This window comes from Schistocerca gregaria, chromosome 11, assembly GCF_023897955.1.
Source record: "Schistocerca gregaria isolate iqSchGreg1 chromosome 11, iqSchGreg1.2, whole genome shotgun sequence".
NCBI classification, from domain to species: Eukaryota; Metazoa; Arthropoda; class Insecta; order Orthoptera; family Acrididae; genus Schistocerca; species Schistocerca gregaria.
This window is the reverse complement of record NC_064930.1, coordinates 89,712,991-89,734,566: the sequence shown is the minus strand read 5'-3', so window position 1 is coordinate 89,734,566 and position 21,576 is coordinate 89,712,991. Positions and strand designations below refer to the sequence as shown.

At 43.6% G+C, this 21,576-nt stretch overlaps 1 protein-coding gene across 1 annotated transcript in view; it reads right to left on the bottom strand.

Moving 5' to 3' along the window:
* Positions 1-21,576, bottom strand: part of LOC126295038 (uncharacterized) — a 522,215-nt gene that overhangs the window by 6,944 nt on the left and 493,695 nt on the right. The window contains exon 2 of the mRNA XM_049987288.1: positions 6,616-6,776. Coding sequence (XP_049843245.1) covers positions 6,616-6,776 — 161 coding nt within the window. The remainder of the gene's footprint in view (positions 1-6,615; positions 6,777-21,576) is intronic.

The window sequence follows — 21,576 nt, the reverse complement described above, 5'->3', positions numbered from 1 at the left end:
GTGTAAGTTTGGAGCACAGTATTCTATGAAAGTGAAACATGGGCAGTGGGAAAACTGGGACAGAAGAGAATCTAAGCATTTGAAATGTGGTGCTAGAGACGAATGTCGAAAATTTGATGGACTGATAAGAGAAGAAATGATGAGGTTCTCAGCAGAATCGGTGAAGAATGGAACATACTGAACACTTTGGTAGGAAGATGGGAGAGCATTTTGTTCTTGGTCATGTAGCCTTTTTGTTTCCTCTCGGTTCTTGTACGTATTGAATGGGTCCTGTAGCCACCATTCATTAGTCTAGTAGCCCATTTTCACTAGCATTTCTCGTTATTTTCCTTGTTTATCTTTACTCATAACTCTCATAGTGGCGTGATTGAATGAATGTGGTTGTGTGTCACGCTGCTATACGGTAGCATAGTCTGCTGCAGAAAGTCTGCGATGGTGATACAGATTCAGCAGCAATTGTACAGAATAGCGAAGTCTCGAAGTGCTCAAGTAAGCAAAGAGGTTTGCGCTACTGCTGAGAAATCCACCTGCGTTAGGTTGGTGGCGGAAATGGTATCCTTGGGTTTTCTGGGCCACACGGAGCGTGGAGGAGGCTGGAGATGAAAAAGGGAGGCAGTCTGCCGCCTGTCCACAGCTGTGCTCCATTCGAAGAAGGGTCAGTTAGACTGACCGCGTGGCGCGTTCTTACTTGGCGAGGGGAGAGCTGTTAGCTTTTGGTCTCGTTTTCCAACTCTGAAAGTTTGCTTTGCTTTGCCTTGTCGCAGCAAGGAATGCAAAACTTTGGCACATTTTTTCTTTTAGTAAATTTCTATAGCAGACTTGGATCCAACGGAAGAGTGCCACACAAAGGTGTCGATAAGAAGAGAGCACTCGCTTCTGTATGAATGTCTGTTTTTTCTCTGCCTCGTGATGACTGGGTGTTGTGTGATGTCCTTAGGTTAATTAGGTTTAAGTAGTTCTAAGTTCTAGGGGACTGATGACCATAGATGTTAAGTCCCATAGTGCTCAGAGCCATTTCAACCATTTTGTCTGCTTGCATTCAGCTGTGCCTGTATAAGTTTTCATTTTTCTAAGTATTAATAGCTTTGTCTTCTCGTAAATTTTCGTCCATTGGGAGCCAACCACGTGATTGAACATTAAAGTTTGTTGAGCTACCGTCACCACCAACTGTCCGATCTCGTGTTTGTTTTAGAGAATGTTAACTGTTCATGATTGTGTGATGTGATATTGTTGCAAGTTGCCCACGACACCTAGAAACTGCGTCCCCTCAAACCACGTGGGCAGGCGGGTGTACCGCGAAACGTGTACCGCTTCACGAGTTATTGCGATCAGTTGTCAAGCATCGGCAGTTGTATGAATGATTCAAGCCAATGATTTTAGGTGTAGATTATAACGGTGAATGTATCGATTCCTTTCATTAATGTTTTAGGAATTAATGTTATCAGAAATTGTGTACATGCCTCACGTCCTTATCTCAGGAATAAATGATTTTGTACACAATTTTCTCTTGCATTCCGAGGTTACGTTTTTGCACCTAAGCCACCCACTTGGTAGCTTTCCTGTTAGCACATCCAACGCGTTTCCGTACGCACGGGTCCAGTGATTTGTTTTAAAACAATTTATTTTAAAACAAATTCTTTACATTAAGTCTTACTTTCAGGTGTGTTGCTGGGAGCTGATCTTCTGCACAGTGTTCATGGATGTGCTATTTTATTTCAAACGTTGATTCTTGTGGACAGTGCACGGTAGATACTATTAATTGCATTGCATTCCCTATGAGCGATATCACGACGTACGTATTTTTATGTGTTTTTGGTCTGTGATCAAATTAATTTATTTTCCTACTCGGCCAAACCTTCGATTAGTTGTATCGTTAGAGTCGGTGGCGACCCTAATCTTCTCACGTTAATTTCACAATCAATAAGCATTTCCATTCCCAATAATAACGTAATAACACGTAGTAACAGGTTACCTTATTTTATCACCCGTCTTTCTTTGCAACATACTCGTATTTTTCTCAATATTTCGAAAATCGTGCAGAATTTTACATTTCCGGATGCTTTTTGCAGGTCTACAGGGACTATGAATGTTTTGTTTCTCTCATCAGTTACAACGCCCTCTCATGCTACTAGCCTTCTGACAGTTAAAATGATGGTCATCTATCATATCCTCTATCACCTTTTTCCATTCCTCTGTATATATTGTTCCTGTCGACAAATTCCATACATGAGGTGTTATGCTAGTTCTGCTATAGGGGCCTGCGAGTATCTGCTCATCTTCATGGTTGGGTGTAATGGTATACCACCATTCTCATATATTCTAGGAGCCAACTTCAATAATTCTTGGTTGACACTTTCGCCAATGATTTCGGAAACTCAGAAGGTATGTTACCTATCGCTTCTCCCTTCTACATCTACATCTACATCCATACTCCGCAAGCTACCTGGCGGTGTGTGGCGGAGGGTACCCTGAGTACCTCTATCGGTTCTCCCTTCTATTCCAGTCTCGTATTGTACGTGGAAAGAAGGATTGTCGGTATGCTTCTGCGTGGGCTCTAATCTCTCTGATTTTATCCTCATGGTCTCTTCGCGAGATATACGTAGGAGGGAGCAATATACTGCTTGACTCTTCGGTGAAAGTATGTTCTCGAAACTTTAACAAAAGCCCGTACCGAGCTACTGAGCGTCTCTCCTGCAGAGTCTTCCACTCGAGTTTATCTATCATCTCCGTAACGCTTTCGCGATTACTAAATGATCCTGTAACGAAGCGCGCTGCTCTCCGTTGGATCTTCTCTATCTCTTCTATCAACTCTATCTGGTTCGGATCCCACACTGCTGAGCAGCATTCAAGCAGTGGGCGAACAAGCGTACTGTAACCTACTTCCTTTGTCGTCGGATTGCACTTCCTTAGAATTCTTCCAAGGCTGTGTTAAGCTCCGACTCTTATGTGGGATCTCCAGTGTCTTCCGTTGTGATTCTCATCTCTTCTTCTGTCAAGTCATCAGACGAGTCCTTCCCCTCGTAGACGGCTTCAGTTCACTCTCTCCACGTACCCGCACCCTCCTCTGCATTTGACAGTGGAATTCTCATTGCACTCTTAAAGCTGATGTCCTCACTTTTAAAGTTGTTCTTCTGAGTATTCTGTACATGTCCTTTTGAATATTCTGTACACTGAATAAATCTTTCAGACAACCATTTCTTATTCTGTGTCTTCACATTTTGCAACAGTCACTTCGCATTGGTTTCCCATCTACCCTTACTTACTTCGTGCCCAAGTGAATTATACAGCTGTATCCCTGTGTTCCTCCGAACGTTTTTGTATCTTCTACATTTGCTGATCAGTTGCTGTGTTTTTTCTGTTTCCCAATGTTTCTTTTCCGTTAGCTCCTTATATCTATCTCTGTTTGTCCAATTTCTATCATGCCCTTTTTATTGGTGTCCATTCCTGTTCAAATGAACTGCCTGTGTGGTATTCATCCGCGTAATATCTGCAGCCCACGAGAAATTTAAGTGCATTTCGTGGTTGCTTTGCACTTTAGTGTCCCACTCATTTCCGCGTTATGTTCTTCCAGACCATTCTCTTAAACTTCAATCCACTCTTCATCGAAATTCAACTGACATCTGAGCTTATATCTGGCCCTAGGTGTGCCACACAATCGAAGAGCAGGATTCAGAAAACGATAGATTTCGACTTCTAGACATAGATAACCGGACAATTCTTCCCATAAATACAGTACGAGTATTAACGAGGGCCTCAACAGGGCGTAATCCCACATGGAACTTTCATGTGTCTCGATCCTTTTCGAAGCATACCTCCCGTGGAAAAGCGAGAGTTTTCGGTAGCTACAGACGGTTGAAAGATAAAACAAACAGCGGCAGAGGGAGAGAGAAAGGGACTCCCCTCTCTTGCACTCCGCTCCAAGGCCAAACTTCGTGTGCAATCATGACTGTTTGTACTGAAGCCATAATGTTATGTAATTGGAGTTTCGATATTTTTATCATTATGTAATTTGGTAAAAGAAAGGCGAACAAACATGTAAAAGTAATCCATCTACAGTTTAAAACAGTTGCTGCAAAAATCGATGTTTTACACTGTTTTACATCTAAGTCAACTTAAAGATGCAGAGCGACAATTTTTGTAGTATGTGTATTCCGATATAAAGCATAACATGTGGAATAGTATGAAACCCCACACATTAATTTCTGCCATCAGTGATAATACCTGCTACAGTTGCTAAATTGTACATCAGCAGTTGATTTTATCACTGGGGATGTGTATCAGCAGTTGTCCCATCAAGAGAAACGTGTGTTCTTATGTGTCTCCATTGTTGTTGTTGTTATTGTTAGCATAGGTAGTATAAATTATCACTACCGCGTGCTGCTCGTGTACTTCACATGTCATAATGTTGACTTACTGAGATGTCAGGTTATATGTAAGAGAGTGCGCTAATGCCTTAAGTTTATCAGGTGGAATAAACGCATAAAGAAGTAAATAAATGTGCACTTTAGACTATTTCTAAGGGCACGGGCTCTGTCGTTTCTTGCGACTCTTTGTTCTGCTGGTGTTGGCATCGTATAGTGGATCCCCGTATGCTCTGTAGCGTATGGCATTAAAGGTCTAAAAATTTCGTAAAAGTTACAGTAGCTTCATGCAATGTCACTTTTATCGCAACGGCAATGAACGGGACTCTTAAAACGTCACGTGTCAGAGATCTGTGCTGAAGTTTAGTGAGCGAGCAGTCTAGATCGCATCACATCGCATAGTGACTTTTTAATCCGGACCTGTCCGCCACCTCCATGCTGAGTATCCTGGACACGCTCCCAAGACAGCAGCCGTGTTCACAGAGCCGCGCGGACACGCTCCTAGCTGGACGACCACTCAGCCCACATGGCCGCTGAGCCATCCGGTCTCAGCCTCACAGGAAATGTCTGTGGACAGCGGCGGTCTCACCGTCCCTGAGACCTGCCGGCTCTGCGGGACCTGTTGAGTGACGTCAGCTGAACACGACGCAACTGGAGAGACTCGTGGACTCTCTTTGTCGGGCCCTTGTCGAGGCTAGAGGCGGTGTGCTCTACTGCTGTGTTATCATGATCTCTCCTTAACTGACATAGAATGAAATCTGTCCTCAGCCATCATGTTTATTAATTCTAACCCTCCATATAAACATAACTAAGTGAACCTTGTTTTGTAAGGAGAAAAATGTACACTTGCAAGATCTCAAGCCTAGATACCAAACACCCTTCTTCTCTTAAAATACATGGCTATAGTTAAGATAATACTCATTTTAGGCGTCTTGAATGCAGAGTTTTTAGAGTTCTGTAGGTGCAGGTTGCCTGCCGCTGGCTCCGCCCCACAGCAGCTGCCTGATGCGCGAGTGGAGAGTACTGTGCAGCGGGGTGACGTCCAGAGCCCTCATACCCGCTTCACGTCGCAAGTGTGGGAAGACGTGTGTGGAGCCGGTCACGTCTGCCCCACGTGTTTCGAAACTTTGTTCTTCAAGCAGAACACACGTTATTTAACGTGAAAAACTGGTAAGCAATATGAGCAGATAGTATTTCAATGCCATGTGCATATATGGTCGACTATGTTTAGCAATATTTTAGGACATATTCTGGAGCAGTTTTTTGTAAAACTCACACACACACACACACACACACACACACACACACACACACACACACACACACACACACACACAGACAGATCTCTGTTACGGACAGAGGCAAGGCGAATTCTGGCAATATTACCTCTTCAAAGCAAGCTTCCTAAACAGTCAGTTCGTGATTTTACATCTCTGTCGCATTGTGCCAATGAAGTTGTTTGACGAAAATGATTGTGGTGAAATCGTCATCATTGTCACCGCCATCCTCTCATAAAGAATAGTCTAACGTCAATCAACTATTCTTCTCTCCATTTAACGGGTCTTCTCTATGACTGCCTCAACTAAATCGCAAGGTACAAACAGTAGCACAAAGAAACGCTCACAGAGTTTCTTTTGGCTCGTGTAAGAGTTGGTCGAATAGCCACATACAACGACGCTTACCGGTCACAACTGCCGCAAGCTCTGACGTTTAAACGTGGCAGTTTGACCGTCACTGCATACTGCTCCATGTGGTGCCACACTGTCGCTTGTCGGTTCACCGGCACTATAAACACGAACCTCCTACTCACTGTGCCGTACAGTAGTTCGAGCTCCGACAATGGGCGACCGCAGCGGAGCGTGCCAGAAGCAAATGGTACACGGGCGTTAAAAAGCTATGTGGTGAGAAGGTGTTACCTGCGTACAGTCATAATCACGGTCCAAATCCCCGCGCAACATAGACAGCTGGGGCTCACACCTTGCAAGTTTGCGTCTCGTATATGAGACCAGGTATGCGCCCTTCTCTTGTTAGATGCAATCCGTTGTGATTAGATAACTGTTTCTTTACTCCAGTGTGATTATTATTTAGTTCTTATGTCTTTATTTCTATGCACTTTAATTAGGACATAATTTTCAAATGCGGTGCAACTCCATCACCATGTGTTGATTAACTTCGACGAGAGTTTTTATAGAAAATCTAAATGAGCACATTACGCTATATTTAACAATAACAAACTTCCCAGTAATATACTCACCAGGTTTATCCACAAACTGAACAGGACGCCACCACTCACAATTCACCATGCCGACCGTGGCTCTTGTGATTTGTCGAACACCATGCACTGACTGGGACAGGATATGATGCCTCAGATCATCTGTTTGCAGCGTTGTCATGTTCCATTTCATGTTGTTCAACCTTTCAAAATAAAATGGAGTCAGCTTATGTGACAGATGATATTCTGAAACTTGACTGTATTTTGTAGACTAGAATAGTGAAAACTAAACTCAACTTGCCCTACTCCAGCTCTTACGTTTCCCATTGATAGAGGTCGCCAGCCCATTAGAGACGAATCGAGGTGTCAGACAGGAATTGTTGCGTTCATTACGGCTCGTATGGGAGTCTGCTAACATATTCTGGACAATTGATCATTTTTGATGAAATACAAGAATTCACATACAAGCAAGCAGCCAGAAATATGACTGGACAAGCACAGCAGACCGCCTTCAAAGGCATGGAGTGGGCACTCCCCCACAACATGGCTCACCGTCTGCTCCTTGGCGCCATAATCATGAGAAGCGCTTCCACTATAATACCACGTTTTCAAGAGGTTGCCATGTCTCTCTTGTGCCATTTGGATGAGGCTGAATCTTGGTCTTTCATGACAAGAAAGACCATACTGCGCTACCTTACTCAGTCGGACTGAATATTTATTGCACTCTGTCTTAGGAATTAGTACAGTGGCATCCTTGATTGTGAGATTAGCAGAGACAAAATTTGACAGAACATGCAACCCCTAAGTGGGGGCTGTTGTAGCAATGTCATTAATAGTCAACATGGCTCCTTACGTCTTAACTGCATGAGTGTCATTCTCCCATGCTTTAGCACAATACGCGACAGCTCAGCAACAAAGAAAAATTGCAGCATTGTTTTGTTTGTCTACATTTGCTCCACAGGATTTGCAGGAATGTAGTGCAGTTGATTTAGAATAGAAGCAAACGACTTTTACAGGTCCGCGCAGTGGTGCATAAATGACAGTGACAGGAAGAGGAGACACCAAGGTAATTAAGGAACTAGCTGCAGGAAATTTTGGTCCTATCCAGGGGCCTCTGTATCATGGAGGTAGAACTCTGTGGGCTCAGTTCCGCTTGTGTTTCGCTGGGCTCTATTTGTAAAAGTACCCCCTCAGTTTGGTGTCAACACGGAGGATCGTCGACACAGCCAGTATGTAGCCAGTTCCACTCGAAGAATTTGGTCTCTAGGCGACCTCTACGAACAACAATAAAAAAACTACCTGGGACCTTGGAGTGCGAAGATATTGGCTAAGGGGACACGTGAAACGGAACGTGAATCAGTGGACTGGGTTTGTGTTCACCGGCGAGTACAGGTTTCGAATGTCGATTGGGTATCGTCGTACAGGGCTGTGTAGGTGACCAGGCACTGTTGCAGGTCACTATCCATGGGTTCTGCTGTGGGGCGGGACGGTCGTATTTTGCCTGCTGTTATGGTAATATCAACAGTAGCAGAAAACAGTATAACGGGAGTAGGATTCTTTAGGAAGTTAGAGCAGAGAGTGTGTTACAGTGAACAGTTCAGCGATACAGTTACGCTTATCGCAATCGACAGCAAACCAACACCGACAACGATAGATCGGATAGTACATGCCGACGTCGGAAGCTTAAGATGGCAGAAAAAGTATATGAAGGTATTGAAACGGTAATACAGTACGTAACGGGCGATGAAACGTCAATACATATGAGAGACAGGAATGCAGTTGTAGGGGTAAAAGTGGAAGAAATGGTTACAGGAGAATGTGGGGTTGGGTTAGGGAATGAGAGAGAAGAAAGAATAACTCAGTTCTGTAATAAATTTCGGCTAGTAATAGCGAATACTCTTAATCACAAGAGGAGGATGTATAATTGGAGAAGGCTGGGTGATATGGGTAACTACAGTTAGATTACATCATGGTCCGACAGAAATTCCAAAAAGGATATAGTGGATTGTAAGGCATACGCAGGAGCAGATATAGACTTATATCACAATGTAGTAATGATAAACAGTACGTTGAAGTTTAAGAGATAAGTCAGAAAGAATCGATACGCAAATGTGTCAGATACAGAAGTACTAAGGAATGACAAGATACTCTTGGAGATCTGCAAGGCTATGGGTACAGCAACAAGGAATAATCCAGTAGGCAGCCCACTTGAAAAGGAATGGTTATCTCTGAAAAGGACAATAATAAAAGTTGGAAAGAAAAACATTGGTACAAAGAAAGTAACTGCAAAGAAACTATGTGAATTAAAATAAATAATTGAAGTATTTCTTTTATTACCCGTGAAGAAAGAAGGAAATTCAAAAATGTTCAGGGAAATTCAGGAATACAGAAATGCTAGTCACTGAGAGATTAAATAGACAGGATGTGTAGGAAAGCTAAGACGACATGGCTGCCTGAAGAATGTGCAAAAATCGAAAAAGAAATGATTGTTGGAAGGACTGAGACAGCGCATAAGAAAGTCGAAGCAATCTTGAATGAAATTGTGAGCAAAGGGTGGTAATATTAATAGTGCAGTGGGAATTTAACCGTCAAAAAAGGAGGAGGAGGTGGATATATGGAATGAGTACATTGTAGGCCTCCATGAGGAGGGAAGATTTGTCTGATGTGATAGAAGAAGAAAGAAGAGTCGATTTAGAAGAGATAGGAGATGCAGTAATAGAATCAGAATTTAAAAGAGCTTCGGAGGACTTAAGATCATATAAGGCACAAGGAGTAGATGACTTTCCATCAGGATGTCTAAAATCATTGGGGGGAACTGGCGGCAAAGCGACTATTCATGTTGGTGTGTAAAATGTATGAGTCCGCCGACATACCATCTAGCTTTCGGAAAAATATCATCCACACAATTCTTAAGACTGCAAGAGCTGACAAGTGCGACAATTATCGAACAGTGTGCTTAATAGCTCATGCATGTAAATTGCTGACAAGAATAATATATTGGAGAATGGAAAAGAAAATTGAGGGTGAGTTAAACGACTATCAATTTGTCCTTGGGAAAGGTAAATGCAACAGAGAGGCAATTCCGACGTTGCTGTCCGTGATAGAAGCAAGACTAAAGAACAATAAAGTTACGTTTATAGGATTTGTCGACCTCGAAAAGATGTTGAGCAATGTGAAATGGCGCAAAGTGTGAGAAATTCTGAGACAAACAGGGGTAAGCTGTAGAGAGAGACAGGTAATACACAATATGTACAAAAGCCAAGAGGGAACAATAAGAGTGGATGACCTAGAATGAAGTGCTCGGATTAAAAAGGATGTAGGCAGGGATGTAGTGTTTCGCTCGTATTTTCAGTACGTACATGATGGAAATACAAGAAAGGTTCTGGAGTGGGATTAAAATTCAAGTTGAAAAGGCATGAGTGATACGATTCGCTGATGACATTGCTATCCTGAAAGTGAAAGTGAAGAAGAATTACATGATGGGCTGAATGGAATGGACAGTCTAATGAGTACAAAATATGGGTTGAGAATAAAACGAAGAAATACGAAAGGAGTTGGAAGTAGCAGAAATGAGAACAGAGATGAACATAACATCAGGATTAATTCTCACGAAGTATATCAAATTAAGGAATTCTACTACCTAGGCAGCAAAATAACAAATGACAGATAGAGCAAGGAGGACAGAGAAACCAGATTAGCAACGGCGAAAAAAGCATTCCTGACCAAGAGAAGTCTATTAGCATCAAAGATGGACCTTCATTTTAGGAAGAATTTTCTGAGAATGTACGTTTGGAGCAGAACTTTGAATGGTAGTGAAACATGGTCTGTGGGAAAACCGGAAAAGAAGAGAATCAAAGCATTTGAGATGATGTACTACAGGCGAATGCTGAAAATTAAGTCAACTTACAAAGTATGGAATGAGGAGGTTCTGCGCAGAATGGAAGAGGAAAGGAATATGTGGAAGGGACACGATGATAGGACATCTGCTAAGACATCACGGAATGAATTCCATGGTAAAAAATTGGAGAGTACATGCAGCAAATAACTGAGGACGTAGGTCGCAAGTGCTGCTCTCAGGTAAAGAGGTTGGCATAGGAGGGTAATTTGTAGTGGACCACATCGAACGAATGAGAAGACATATGACTAAAAAAAAAAAAATTAAATAAAATAAAGAAATGGAAACGTCTCTAACATTTCGACTCCAAAGGCTGGAGACATCTTCAGAGGCTAAAAAGGCTCAGGCAGCAGTTTGAAACTCCTATAAACTCTTGTATTAAAACCTGTGGTCTAGGGGTAGCGTCTTTGATTCATAATCAAAACGTCTTCGGTCCCGGGTTCGATCCCCGCCACTGGCTAAATTTTGATAAATAATCAGCATTGGCTGCAGAAGACTTCCGGCGTAAGAAGTCAGCCCATTCTTCCAACGGCCTTGTCAAAGAGGGCGGAGGAGCGGATGTTCAGGGCAATCTCGTGTCCTACGGGTCGGAAATTGCCCCTAACGGTGGAAGAATCAGCAGTGATCAACGACATGAGGATGCAGAAGGCAATGGAAACCACTGCATTAAAGACAAGTTACGTGTATCCACAGGACATGTGGCCTGTAGTTGAGGAAGTGTCATGATGATCTCTCCATTGGCAAAAGATTCCGCAATATTCTCCCATTCGATTGTCTGGGAGAGGACTGCCAAGGGGGAGGTTACCATGAGAAAAATATTGATTAATCAACGAAAGTATAATGTTCTACGAGTCGGGGCGTGGAATGTCAGAAGCTTGAACGTGGTAGGGAAACTAGAAATTCTGAAAAGGGAAATGCAAAGGCTCAATCTAGATACAGTAGGGGTCAGTGAAGTGAAGTGGAAGGAAGACAAGGATTTCTGATCAGATGAGTATCGGGTAATATCAACAGCAGCAGAAAATGGTACAACAGGTGTAGGATTCGTTATGAATAGGAAGGTAGGGAAGAGGGTGTGTTACTGTGAACAGTTCAGTGACCGGGTTGTTCTAATCAGAATCGACAGCAGACCAACACCAGCAACGACAGTTCAGGTATACATACTGACATCGCAAGCTGAAGATGAACAGATAGAGAAAGTGTATGAGGATATTGAAAGGGTAATGCAGTATGTAAAGGGGGACGAAAATGTAAGTCATGGGTGACTGAAATGAAGTTGTAGGGGAAGGAGTAGAAGAAAAGGTAACAGGAGAATATGGGCTTGGCACAAGGAATGAAAGAGGAGAAAGACTAATTGAGTTCTGTAACAAGTTTCAGATAGTAATAGCGAATACACTGTTCAAGAATCACAAGAGGAGGAGGTATACTTGGAAAGGGCCGGGAGATACGGGAAGATTTCAATTAGATTACATCATGGTCAAACAGAGATTCCGAAGACAGATACTGGATTGTAAAGCATACCCAGGAGCAGACATAGATCACAATATAGCAGTGATGAAGAGTAGGCTGAAGTTCAAGACGTTAGTCAGGTAGAATCAATACGCAAAGAAGTGGGATACGGAAGTTCTAAGGAATGACGAGATTCGTTTGAAGTTCTCTATAGATACAGCAATAAGGAATAGCGCAGTAGGCAGCGCAGTTGAAGAAGAATAGACCCTCTAAAAAGGGCCATCACAGAAGTTGGGAAGGAAAACATAGGTACAAAGAAGGTAGCTGCGAAGAAACCATGGGTAACAGAAGAAATACTTCAGTTGATTGATGAAAGGAGGAAGTACAAACATGTTCCATGAAAATCAGGAATACAGAAATACAAGTCGCTGAGGAATGAAATAAATAGGAAGTGCAGGAAAGCTAAGACGAAATGGCTGCAGGAAAATGTGAAGACATCGAAAAAGATATGATTGTCGGAAGGACAGTCTCAGCATACAGGAAAGTCAAAACAACCTTTGGTGACATTAAAAGCAACGGTGGTAACATTAAGAGTGCAACGGGAATTCCACTGTTAAATGCAGAGGAGGTAGCAGATAGGTGGAAAGAATACATTGAAAGCCGCTATGAGGGTCAAGATTTGTCTGATGTGATAGAAGAAGAAATAGGGGTCGATTTAGAAGAGATAGGGGATCCAGTATTAGAATCGGTATTTAAAAGAGCTTTGGAGGACTTACGGTCAAATAAGGCAGAAGGGAGAGATAACATTCCATCAGAATTTCTAAAATCATTAGGGGAAGTGGCAACAAAACGACTGTTCAGATTGGTGTGTAGAATATATGAGTCTGGCGAAATACCATCTGACTTTCGGAAAAGCATCATCCACACAATTCCGAAGACGGCAAGAGCATCGAAGCTGCTTACAAGAATAATATACAGAAGAATGGAAGAGAAAATTGAGAATGCGCTAGGTGACGATCAGGCACGAGAGAGGCAATTCTGACGGTAAGGCTAACAATGGAAGTTAGGCTAAAGAAAAATCAAGACACGTTCATAGGATTTGTCGACCTGGAAAAAGCGTTCGACAATATAGAATGGTGCAAGCTGTTCAAGATTCTGAAAAAAGTAGGGGGTAAGCTATAGGGAGAGACGGATCATATACAATATGTACAACAACCAAGAGAGAATAATAAGAGTGGACGATCAAGAACGAAGTGCTCGTATTAAGAAGGGAGTAAGACAAGGCTGTAGCCTTTCGCCCCTATTCTTCAATCTGAACATCGAGGAAGCAATGTTGGAAGTAAAAGAGAGGTTCAGCAGTGGAATTAAAATACAAGGTGAAAGGATATCAATGGTACGATTCGCTGATGACATTGCTAACTTAAGAAGAATTAAGTGATCTGCTGATCGGAATGAACAGTCTAATGAGTACACAGTATGGTTTGAAGGTAAATCGGAGAAAGACGAAGGTAATGAGAAGTAGTAGAAACGAGAACAGCGAGAAACTTAACATCAGGATTGATGGTCACGAAGTCAATGAAGTTAACGAATTCTGCTACCTAGGCAGTAAAATAAACAATGACGGACAGAGCAACGAGGACATCAAAAGCAGACTCGCTATGGCAAAAGAGGCATTTCTGGCCAAGAGAAGTGTACTAATATCAAATACCGGCCTTAATTTGAGGAAGAAATTTCTGAGGATGTACGTCTGGAGTACAGCATTGTATGGTAGTGAAACAAGGACTGTGGGAAAACCGGAACAGAAGAGAATCGAAGCATTTGAGATGTGGTGCTATAGAAGAATGTTGAAAATTAGGACTGATAAGGTAAGGAATGAGGAGGTTCGACACAGAATCGGAGTGGAGAGGAATATGTGGAATACGCTGATAAGGAGAAGGAACAGGATGGTAGGACATCTGCTAAGACATGAGGGAATGACTTCCATGGTACTAGAGGGAGCTGTAGAGGGCCAAAACTGTAGAGGAAGACAGAGATTGGAATACACCAAGCAAATAATTGAGGATGTAGGTTGCAAGCGCTACTCTGAGATGAAGAGGTTAGCACAGGAAAGGAATTCGTGGCGGGCCGCATCAAACCGGTCAGTAGCACGGTAAAAATATGAGTAAACATCTGACGTGCCACTGGTTGGCTGTACGATTGCTATGGCTTCCATAATTTCACTGTTGCTGACGTCTGTCATGTTAGAGATTTTAATTACATATATATAGCAGATGTTGTATAGTATTACTGTAATCTGGTGGTGCAGGGTGTTGATCCTATTATTGCTTCTTTCGAAAAGTAATTAATTTAGCCACTTGCAGTGTTTATTGTTCAATTTTGAACTAATTTACAACTAACAACGATATCGAGCTACAGATGTTGTCATCTCAAACGACGCTGCACTTTCATTGATTGTTGATAATACGGTTGGAAAATAGGTATATAAGTTCAATTTTAGTAAGGCAAGCAGTCTCGATGAAAAGCTTTTATTGTTAGTTACCACTTTCAGTATTTCACTGTCATCATCAGATGATTTACTGTCTGCTGTAGCGATATGCAGGGACAGAGAGCGGAGACAGACGTATGCCACGAGGCACATTCCATTGGCTGCTAGGTGGAAAGTGTCAACAGAAGAGGCGGCGGCAGAAGGTATTAGCGCGCTTCCTCTTTGGGTCTCACAAATTGCCCTTATTGGCAGATAGTATCGCAAAAGAGGAAAAGCAGGTGACAGCATTGAGAATAAATTTAAGGAAAGAATTAGCTGTACGGTTAGTAGTGATGGCTTCGAGTGGCCTACATACCTCGGTACACAGTGATAGTCGATACAGTCGGCAGCGACCCGGCAGTCAAGCTCCTCGACGAGTTCCCAGATTTCGCCCCTCGAGAGGCGGCGGAGCAGCGCCAGGACGCCAGCGCACCCCCCTCCCTCCTGCGCTCCACCTGCAGGTGGCGGCGGCAGTCCGGTGTCCCTGAGGCGGTCTGCCAGGCGCTGCGCAGCTGAGACCGCGGGGGGCGGCTGCTCCAGGTCGGCACACTTTACCAACCTCGGTGACCAATCTGCAAAACCACCTTCACTCACCTCGAGGTCTGCACTCTGACCCACGAGCTTCCATGGACACCTCATATGCACATCAGTACTAGCAGCTACTGAAAGTGAAACTGTAAGAGAGAAACAGCCAACGATAATCGACACGGCGTGAGGTATGCTGCACACTTTTGTAAGCAAACGGTCAGCATTCTCGCCCAACTCATGGGGAGCCACATGGTATACAATACGTAATTGGTTACACTGATCGCAGCTGTTACGTTTCTGAATCCTTGAGACAGCTCGCTTGCGATGTTTTCGACATCCTTTCAACAAAATAATTTAACGTCGCATGTCATCCATGCTGTTCTGCCCCAGGTTGACAAAGCTAGCACCGCTACCACAGGAACGTGCAACGTACCTGGCTAGGCGCAGACAGTAATATTTAAGTGAAAATCACACTTGTCGTTAACTGGTTTGATTGGCGAGATTGGGAATAAGACATTTGGACCCGCGGTCATAGATCTTTGCAGAGCGCCAGAGCAGATACAGTCTTACGTTGGTGTCACAGTCTACCTGCCAAGTACTGCGTCACAGTCAAATAACTGCTGCCCGAAAAGCTGGAATTCCCTATGATGTAATCGGAATACCACTCTCCTCTCGCTTTAATCTCTGGGATCCGCATCTGAGCTGTATTTTCCTCTTAGCTGTAGCAGTGTTTACCCAGGGTATCTCGTTAGGTAAGTAGCATAGGCGCTGCCATTCGTTGTTCTGTACACTTCCGAGGCAGTAGTTGCACTTCTGTCCCTTTGTGCTTGTGTGGGAACGTTCAGCGCTTACGGAGCAGGGAGAAAACAAATGTTGACATCATTTTAGAAATAATCGAACTGAAATAGTCGACCGATGTGCGAGTGTGGTTGACATGCGGTTCCTCGCCACAAATAAAGGAGCAATGAAGGCACTGAGTGGCAGAGAGTGGCTTTGCACTAAAAAGCGCTGATCTGTTCTCACCTGCGAGAAAGTTTACGGCGGAATCTCTGAACACACACAAAATATATTCTGCCTGCTCATTCCCTCACGAGGGACTCAAGTCTTTTTGAGCAAATGCGTGATAAAACCCGCAGTAAGTTACACTGCAAAGTGAAGCAAAAGGAAAGAAGAAACCGTAGGGAGTCCAGCTGAGGCTACCTCGGTGGTGAGCTGACCTCGCCGGCAAACATTGTAAAAGTTTCGTACTGGCCCCATGAGACTGCTAATTCTGATGACGACTCTCGCCGTCGGTGCGGCTACTCGGCTGTAAACATACACACAGTCGCTTCTGATAGGACTGTGGGCAGCTGCTACTGTTAACCGAAAAATCGGGATGCCATTGCGGTATGTCTATGGTAATTAACCACTGTGAACGTTCGAGTAATGCACACCTCATATCAATGAACGTAATTGACTCGTACAGAGGGAAGTCCACGCTCCTGACCCCACACGGAGACCTCCACCTCGTCGTGTCTGAGGGCCGGATGACTCACTTGGCGCTCTCCGTAACCTGCGATGTACAATTGTACGACTCGGTGTATCTCGTATATCCTCGCGAGAGCTTAACCCCGTCAACTGTGTAGCGATACTTGAAGCTCCCATCACTGGAATAATGCCACAGTTACGGCCAATGCCTCAGGGACTTTCCCTGACAATCAATGTAACGAAAGGAAACTTCTCCTTTTGTGATTAAGCGTAAGTGTGTTTACGACCGACTGGCACGCCTCCTCCACGCTCCATCTACTCCCCGACCTGTGTGTCTGGCTGCAGGCAGGGGGGCCTCCCATGCAGCGGGCCACGGCCCCCAAACCCGCACAGGGCGACTCGCGCTGCGGGAATACACACCGCCACAGCCTGGAACCTCCGTAAGTCTGGAAACTCTACAAGTCACAGAAAACAGCTGGTTGTATGTAATGAAACAATCGTCCTTCGACTCTGCCTCGTATGTGATCATATTTTCTGCATGTTTAGTTTTTATCGTGTGATATTTTAACTTGTTCAAATATGCAAGTGTATGTCTGAAAGCATTACCTGGGGACTGATAAGGTTCACTTTCTCTTCTGAACCTCCGTGAGGAAGTTGATGATCGTTCCTTCAGCAGAGACGACCGAGGGCAAAGGTCGCTAGAAATACACTGGCGGAAAAGAAAATCTCAGCACAAAATAAAAATTACTGTAGAGCAATGAGATTGCGGGGGGTATATCTCTCTAGATGACACATCTTATAGCTTCGAAGGTAACTATGAAGTACAAAAGCAGCTGCCTCATGTCGAGGTAAAGCAAAGGTGAAAAAGCGAAAGTAAGGCTTCATGCAGCTCTTTTAATGTAAATGTTAGTAAAAGTAACATTTGGATTTCCTGGTCAACTGCTACCAATAACCCATTTTATTTTCCATGTTTGCTGTAAGCTGCACGTAAAGGCACAAGCTGGACATGCACTTGTATGTCAGATGTGACAGCGTTCGGCGGCCCACATATTGCCAACGATACTAACACAACACTGGGTGATGATGCCAACAGGGGGAGGGACTGGAGCTATCAAATGATGTCGACAGCACGAGACTATGGAGCGTAGCTGAACTGCTTAGTTGACGAGTAACTCACGACAGTGCTACAGTGCAAGTGCTGTTGATACAAAGCAGAGCAATGGCGCCGATAAACAAAGCAAACGTTGGGTTATATCTTCAGTAGCAGTAGCCAAAGTCGAGATTTGATCAGAAAGGAACTCAAGAAATTTCGCAGAGTGTGAAAGAAGTGGCGCATGAGTCAGTGGAATGCGTGGTGTTGCGCGAACAACGTACAAGAGGAGTGCAGTGATGGCGATACGTGGGCGGCACTAGAAAGTTGTACTGAAACAGGTGTGGTGTAGTTGACCGTCGTTGTCGGACAGAGGGCCGCAGCTCCCGTTTCCAGTCAAACGTAGTGAAGGGCAGTCGTTGTCCAGGGAGAGGATACTAAACACAATTACATACCTGAAAAACCGCAGACAGCATAGCAAAAGAACAATTACGATCATATTTTGAGCAAGTCTGCAGAAATATCACCGTTAGTGTGTAAGGAAAACTACAGACATTCAACGGAGGACAAGGCTCACCTGCGCGTTTCTAGGATGCTCGACATACATTACAGAGATTTCAAAAGAAGCAGTGGATGCTTGCATGACGTCAGACAGTTTTACAGAAGTGTGACATGTGAGATAATGAAACTTCGAAGAAAGCGTCAACTTGACGATGCACAGCAAACTACAGGATCGACCGAAATATTTGTAGATGAGATAAGCAAATCTACCCCGTCGTTGAGTAAGGAATTTGTTTTCAACTGCAGCCAATCGGCATTTGAAGAGGAAACGTACATGAACGGGACCCTGGGAATTAAAGGTACCAACACAGATCAATCAAGATCATCTATTACCAATTCGCATTTGTATACGGTTATGCCGACTGATTAACAAGACGGTAAAGTGGCTGGAACGCTATTTATTGCTCTGCTCCCTCTGATTCTTCCTCGTGTGTGTAATTTTGGTAGGGGCAGTAGGGAATATTTACGTCACAGCAAACAAGAGAGGGAGAACAGACGTAAGAGAACTACAGCTATTGTATGATCACTGCTTTTGGAGAATAGCTCGTCAAAATAGGTGTTGTTTTCTTGATTCCTAGGCTGCGCATAGAAATCTTACTCCTAAAGAACAAGCTACCGCTCCTGGAAAGTGTGTGACATAGCAGTTTGTACCACCTGGAACCACCAGATGATTAGTACTTAGAGATGTGTGCGTATGAAACATATTATATCACTACCTGCAGCGACACCTTAAAGGACAGGCTGTTTCGCATTCGGTTGCATGCCATCACTTTCCTTCAGTTCTCGTCACCCTGTTATACCAATGTCATTTCTATACGTATTGCTTAAGAGTGGATACCTAGCTGAGCGCCCTCATAATAAACGTAGTCCTTCACTGTAAGGCAGAAGACGTATTATTTTTAATAGCAGCATATGTAGGCCAAGCCGCCTGTGCGTGTATGATAAGTGGACTGTGTATAACGTCTTATGAATCCGTACAACACGAAAGAGCACTTACTGGGATGGAGACAGTACTGCCACCATAGTAAAACTTCACCGGTACTGGGCGCCGAGCGTTTGCCGATGTTCCAGCAGACGCAATCCAGCATCGAGGAGGTCTCACTTGCTGTAAGCAGAGCTGCCACTGTGGCAATCACGCCCGCCGGCTGCATTGTCCGTTGCTGGCAGTGGGGAGCGAACAGAAGCTGTGCGCTTCGCAGGGAGCGCGCGCTCAATATGACGGCTAGCGCAGCAGAAGTCTGGCGCAGGGCGGCCAAACCACGGGAAGCCCGACGCCTCTCATGCGGATCACCGCCGTATTCCTGTTTGCCTGCTGAGAGTTCGCAAAAGCCGTCGAGTAAAACAAACGTGGTATCTGCCCTTCCGCAGGGAAGTGTTGTAGTCATTGTGCGGTTTCTAATCTACAAAAAGGATTTACGAGGCAATCTGAGCAGCCATTGTTCACCGATGGTGCTGTCTTTTACCATCTAGTAAAGTCATCAGAAGATCAAAGCAATTGGAAAATAATTTAGATAGTGAACCGGTGCGGTGCGTAAAGTGGCAGTTGATTCTAAATAATGAAATGTGTTATGTCATCCACAGGAGAACTAGAAGGAATGCGTTAAATTTCTTTTACTCGATGAGTCACACAAATCGAAAGGGTGCCGTTTCAGCTAAATGCCAAGGTATTACAATTAGGGCTAACTTAAATAGGAACGATCAAATAGAAGATACTGTAGGGAAGAATGTGTTTTGTTTGCAGAACACCTAGACAAAGCGACAAGCCCACTAAAGAGACTGTCACTTAGTGATGCTGGAAGAACCCTCCGCCACACACCGCCAGGTGGCACGCGGATTACTGGCGTAGATGCAGATGTACATCTACAACTCCACACAAGTCGCAATATGGTGCATGGTGGAAGTTTCCTTGCACCATCACTAGTCATTTTCTTTCCTGTTACGCTCGTAAATACACAGAGGGAAAGGCGACTCTCTTTATGCCTCCATCATCATGAGTTTTCTACTATATTAGCAGGTCCTTTGCCTCTCCATTTTCTGCTATCCATTGCCTCCTTCTTAAAGCTGCGGTATGTTGTACCGTCCATTATGTCATCCAGTATCATCCTCGCTTCCTTATCCCTTCTACATAACCTTCTACACATATTTTTACCAGAACGTCATTCATTATTAATATATGCTTCTCTTTATTACATCTAGCAACTGTCTTTATTCTCCCACTCATCTCAATACCTCTTCATTTATTACTCTGTCCATCCAACTTATTCTTTCCATACTCTGCCATGTCAACATCTCAGAAGCCTCCAGCCTTTCTCGCTTTATTCCTCAAAACCCATGTTTCTGGCCTTACAGAAGAACACTCCATACAAAATATTTTATCTTTTCCTCAGTTCTCTGTCCACACTGCTGCAAAAAGCTCCCCTTTTCTTATCAAATGCGTCTTTTACGGTTGCTATCCTTGTTTTCATTTCTGTTGCGCACTTCCAGTCGGTGTCTATCCTTCTTCCAAGATACTTAAAATTAACACCTGTTCTAATATATTTCTGCATGCGGCATAATTTTTATTTCCTTATTTTCTCCTAGTTCCAATATTTTTGTTTTCTTTGTGTTAATTTTCATTCCATAATGGCGTGAATGGTGTCCACTAAATCCTGTAATTGTTTTTCCCCTGTGGCTGGAAGAACCATGTCATCAGCAAACCTCAAACACCCCACTCTTCTTCAATTTCTACGCCCTTGTCATCTAATGTGCATTGGGAGATCATATTTTCCAAGTAGACACTGAAAACGGTAAATGATCGACAGAATCGTTGTCTTACTCCTTATCCTAGTCCGATCCAGTTTGTACTTTCTCCTCACTTTAGCTGAGGCTTTTTGATTAAGATATAACGAGTCTTTTGGTTTCCCAATCCACTTTCTTTTCTCTCATTACAGTCGCCACCTTGTGCCAAGCTACATTGTCGAATGCCTTTTCTAGATCGGTGAAACACATTTAGAGGTCTCTTCCTTTTTCGATAAACCTTTCTCCCAAGATTCGTAGGAGCCCAACTGCATCTCTGGTGTCCATATTCCGTCTAAAGCCAAATTGCTCCTTGCCAAGATTCTCCTCCATTACTTTTTCCAGTCTCTTATTAATTATTCATAACATCGTTTTGGCGGCATGTGAAATGAGGCTGATTGTCCTATGCACACTGCATTTCTTTATTCCTTGTTTTTTTCGGTAATGGAATCATTTGTTTTGTCAGAAAGTCCTAAGGCCAATCACCACTCTCACATATTTTATTCATAACCTCAATATTTCCCTTATTTCATCTTGTTTCAAGCATTTTAATATTTCTCTCGGTATATGTACCTACCGCTTTACCATTTTTCATTGCAGCTATGACAGACACTACTTCTTCCGTTATGATGGTTGGGCCTTCCTTTCTGGTCATCATTTACACTGTTGAGTAATTCAAGTTGCACGTTTCCGGTTTGCGATCTGTCTCATATAGCT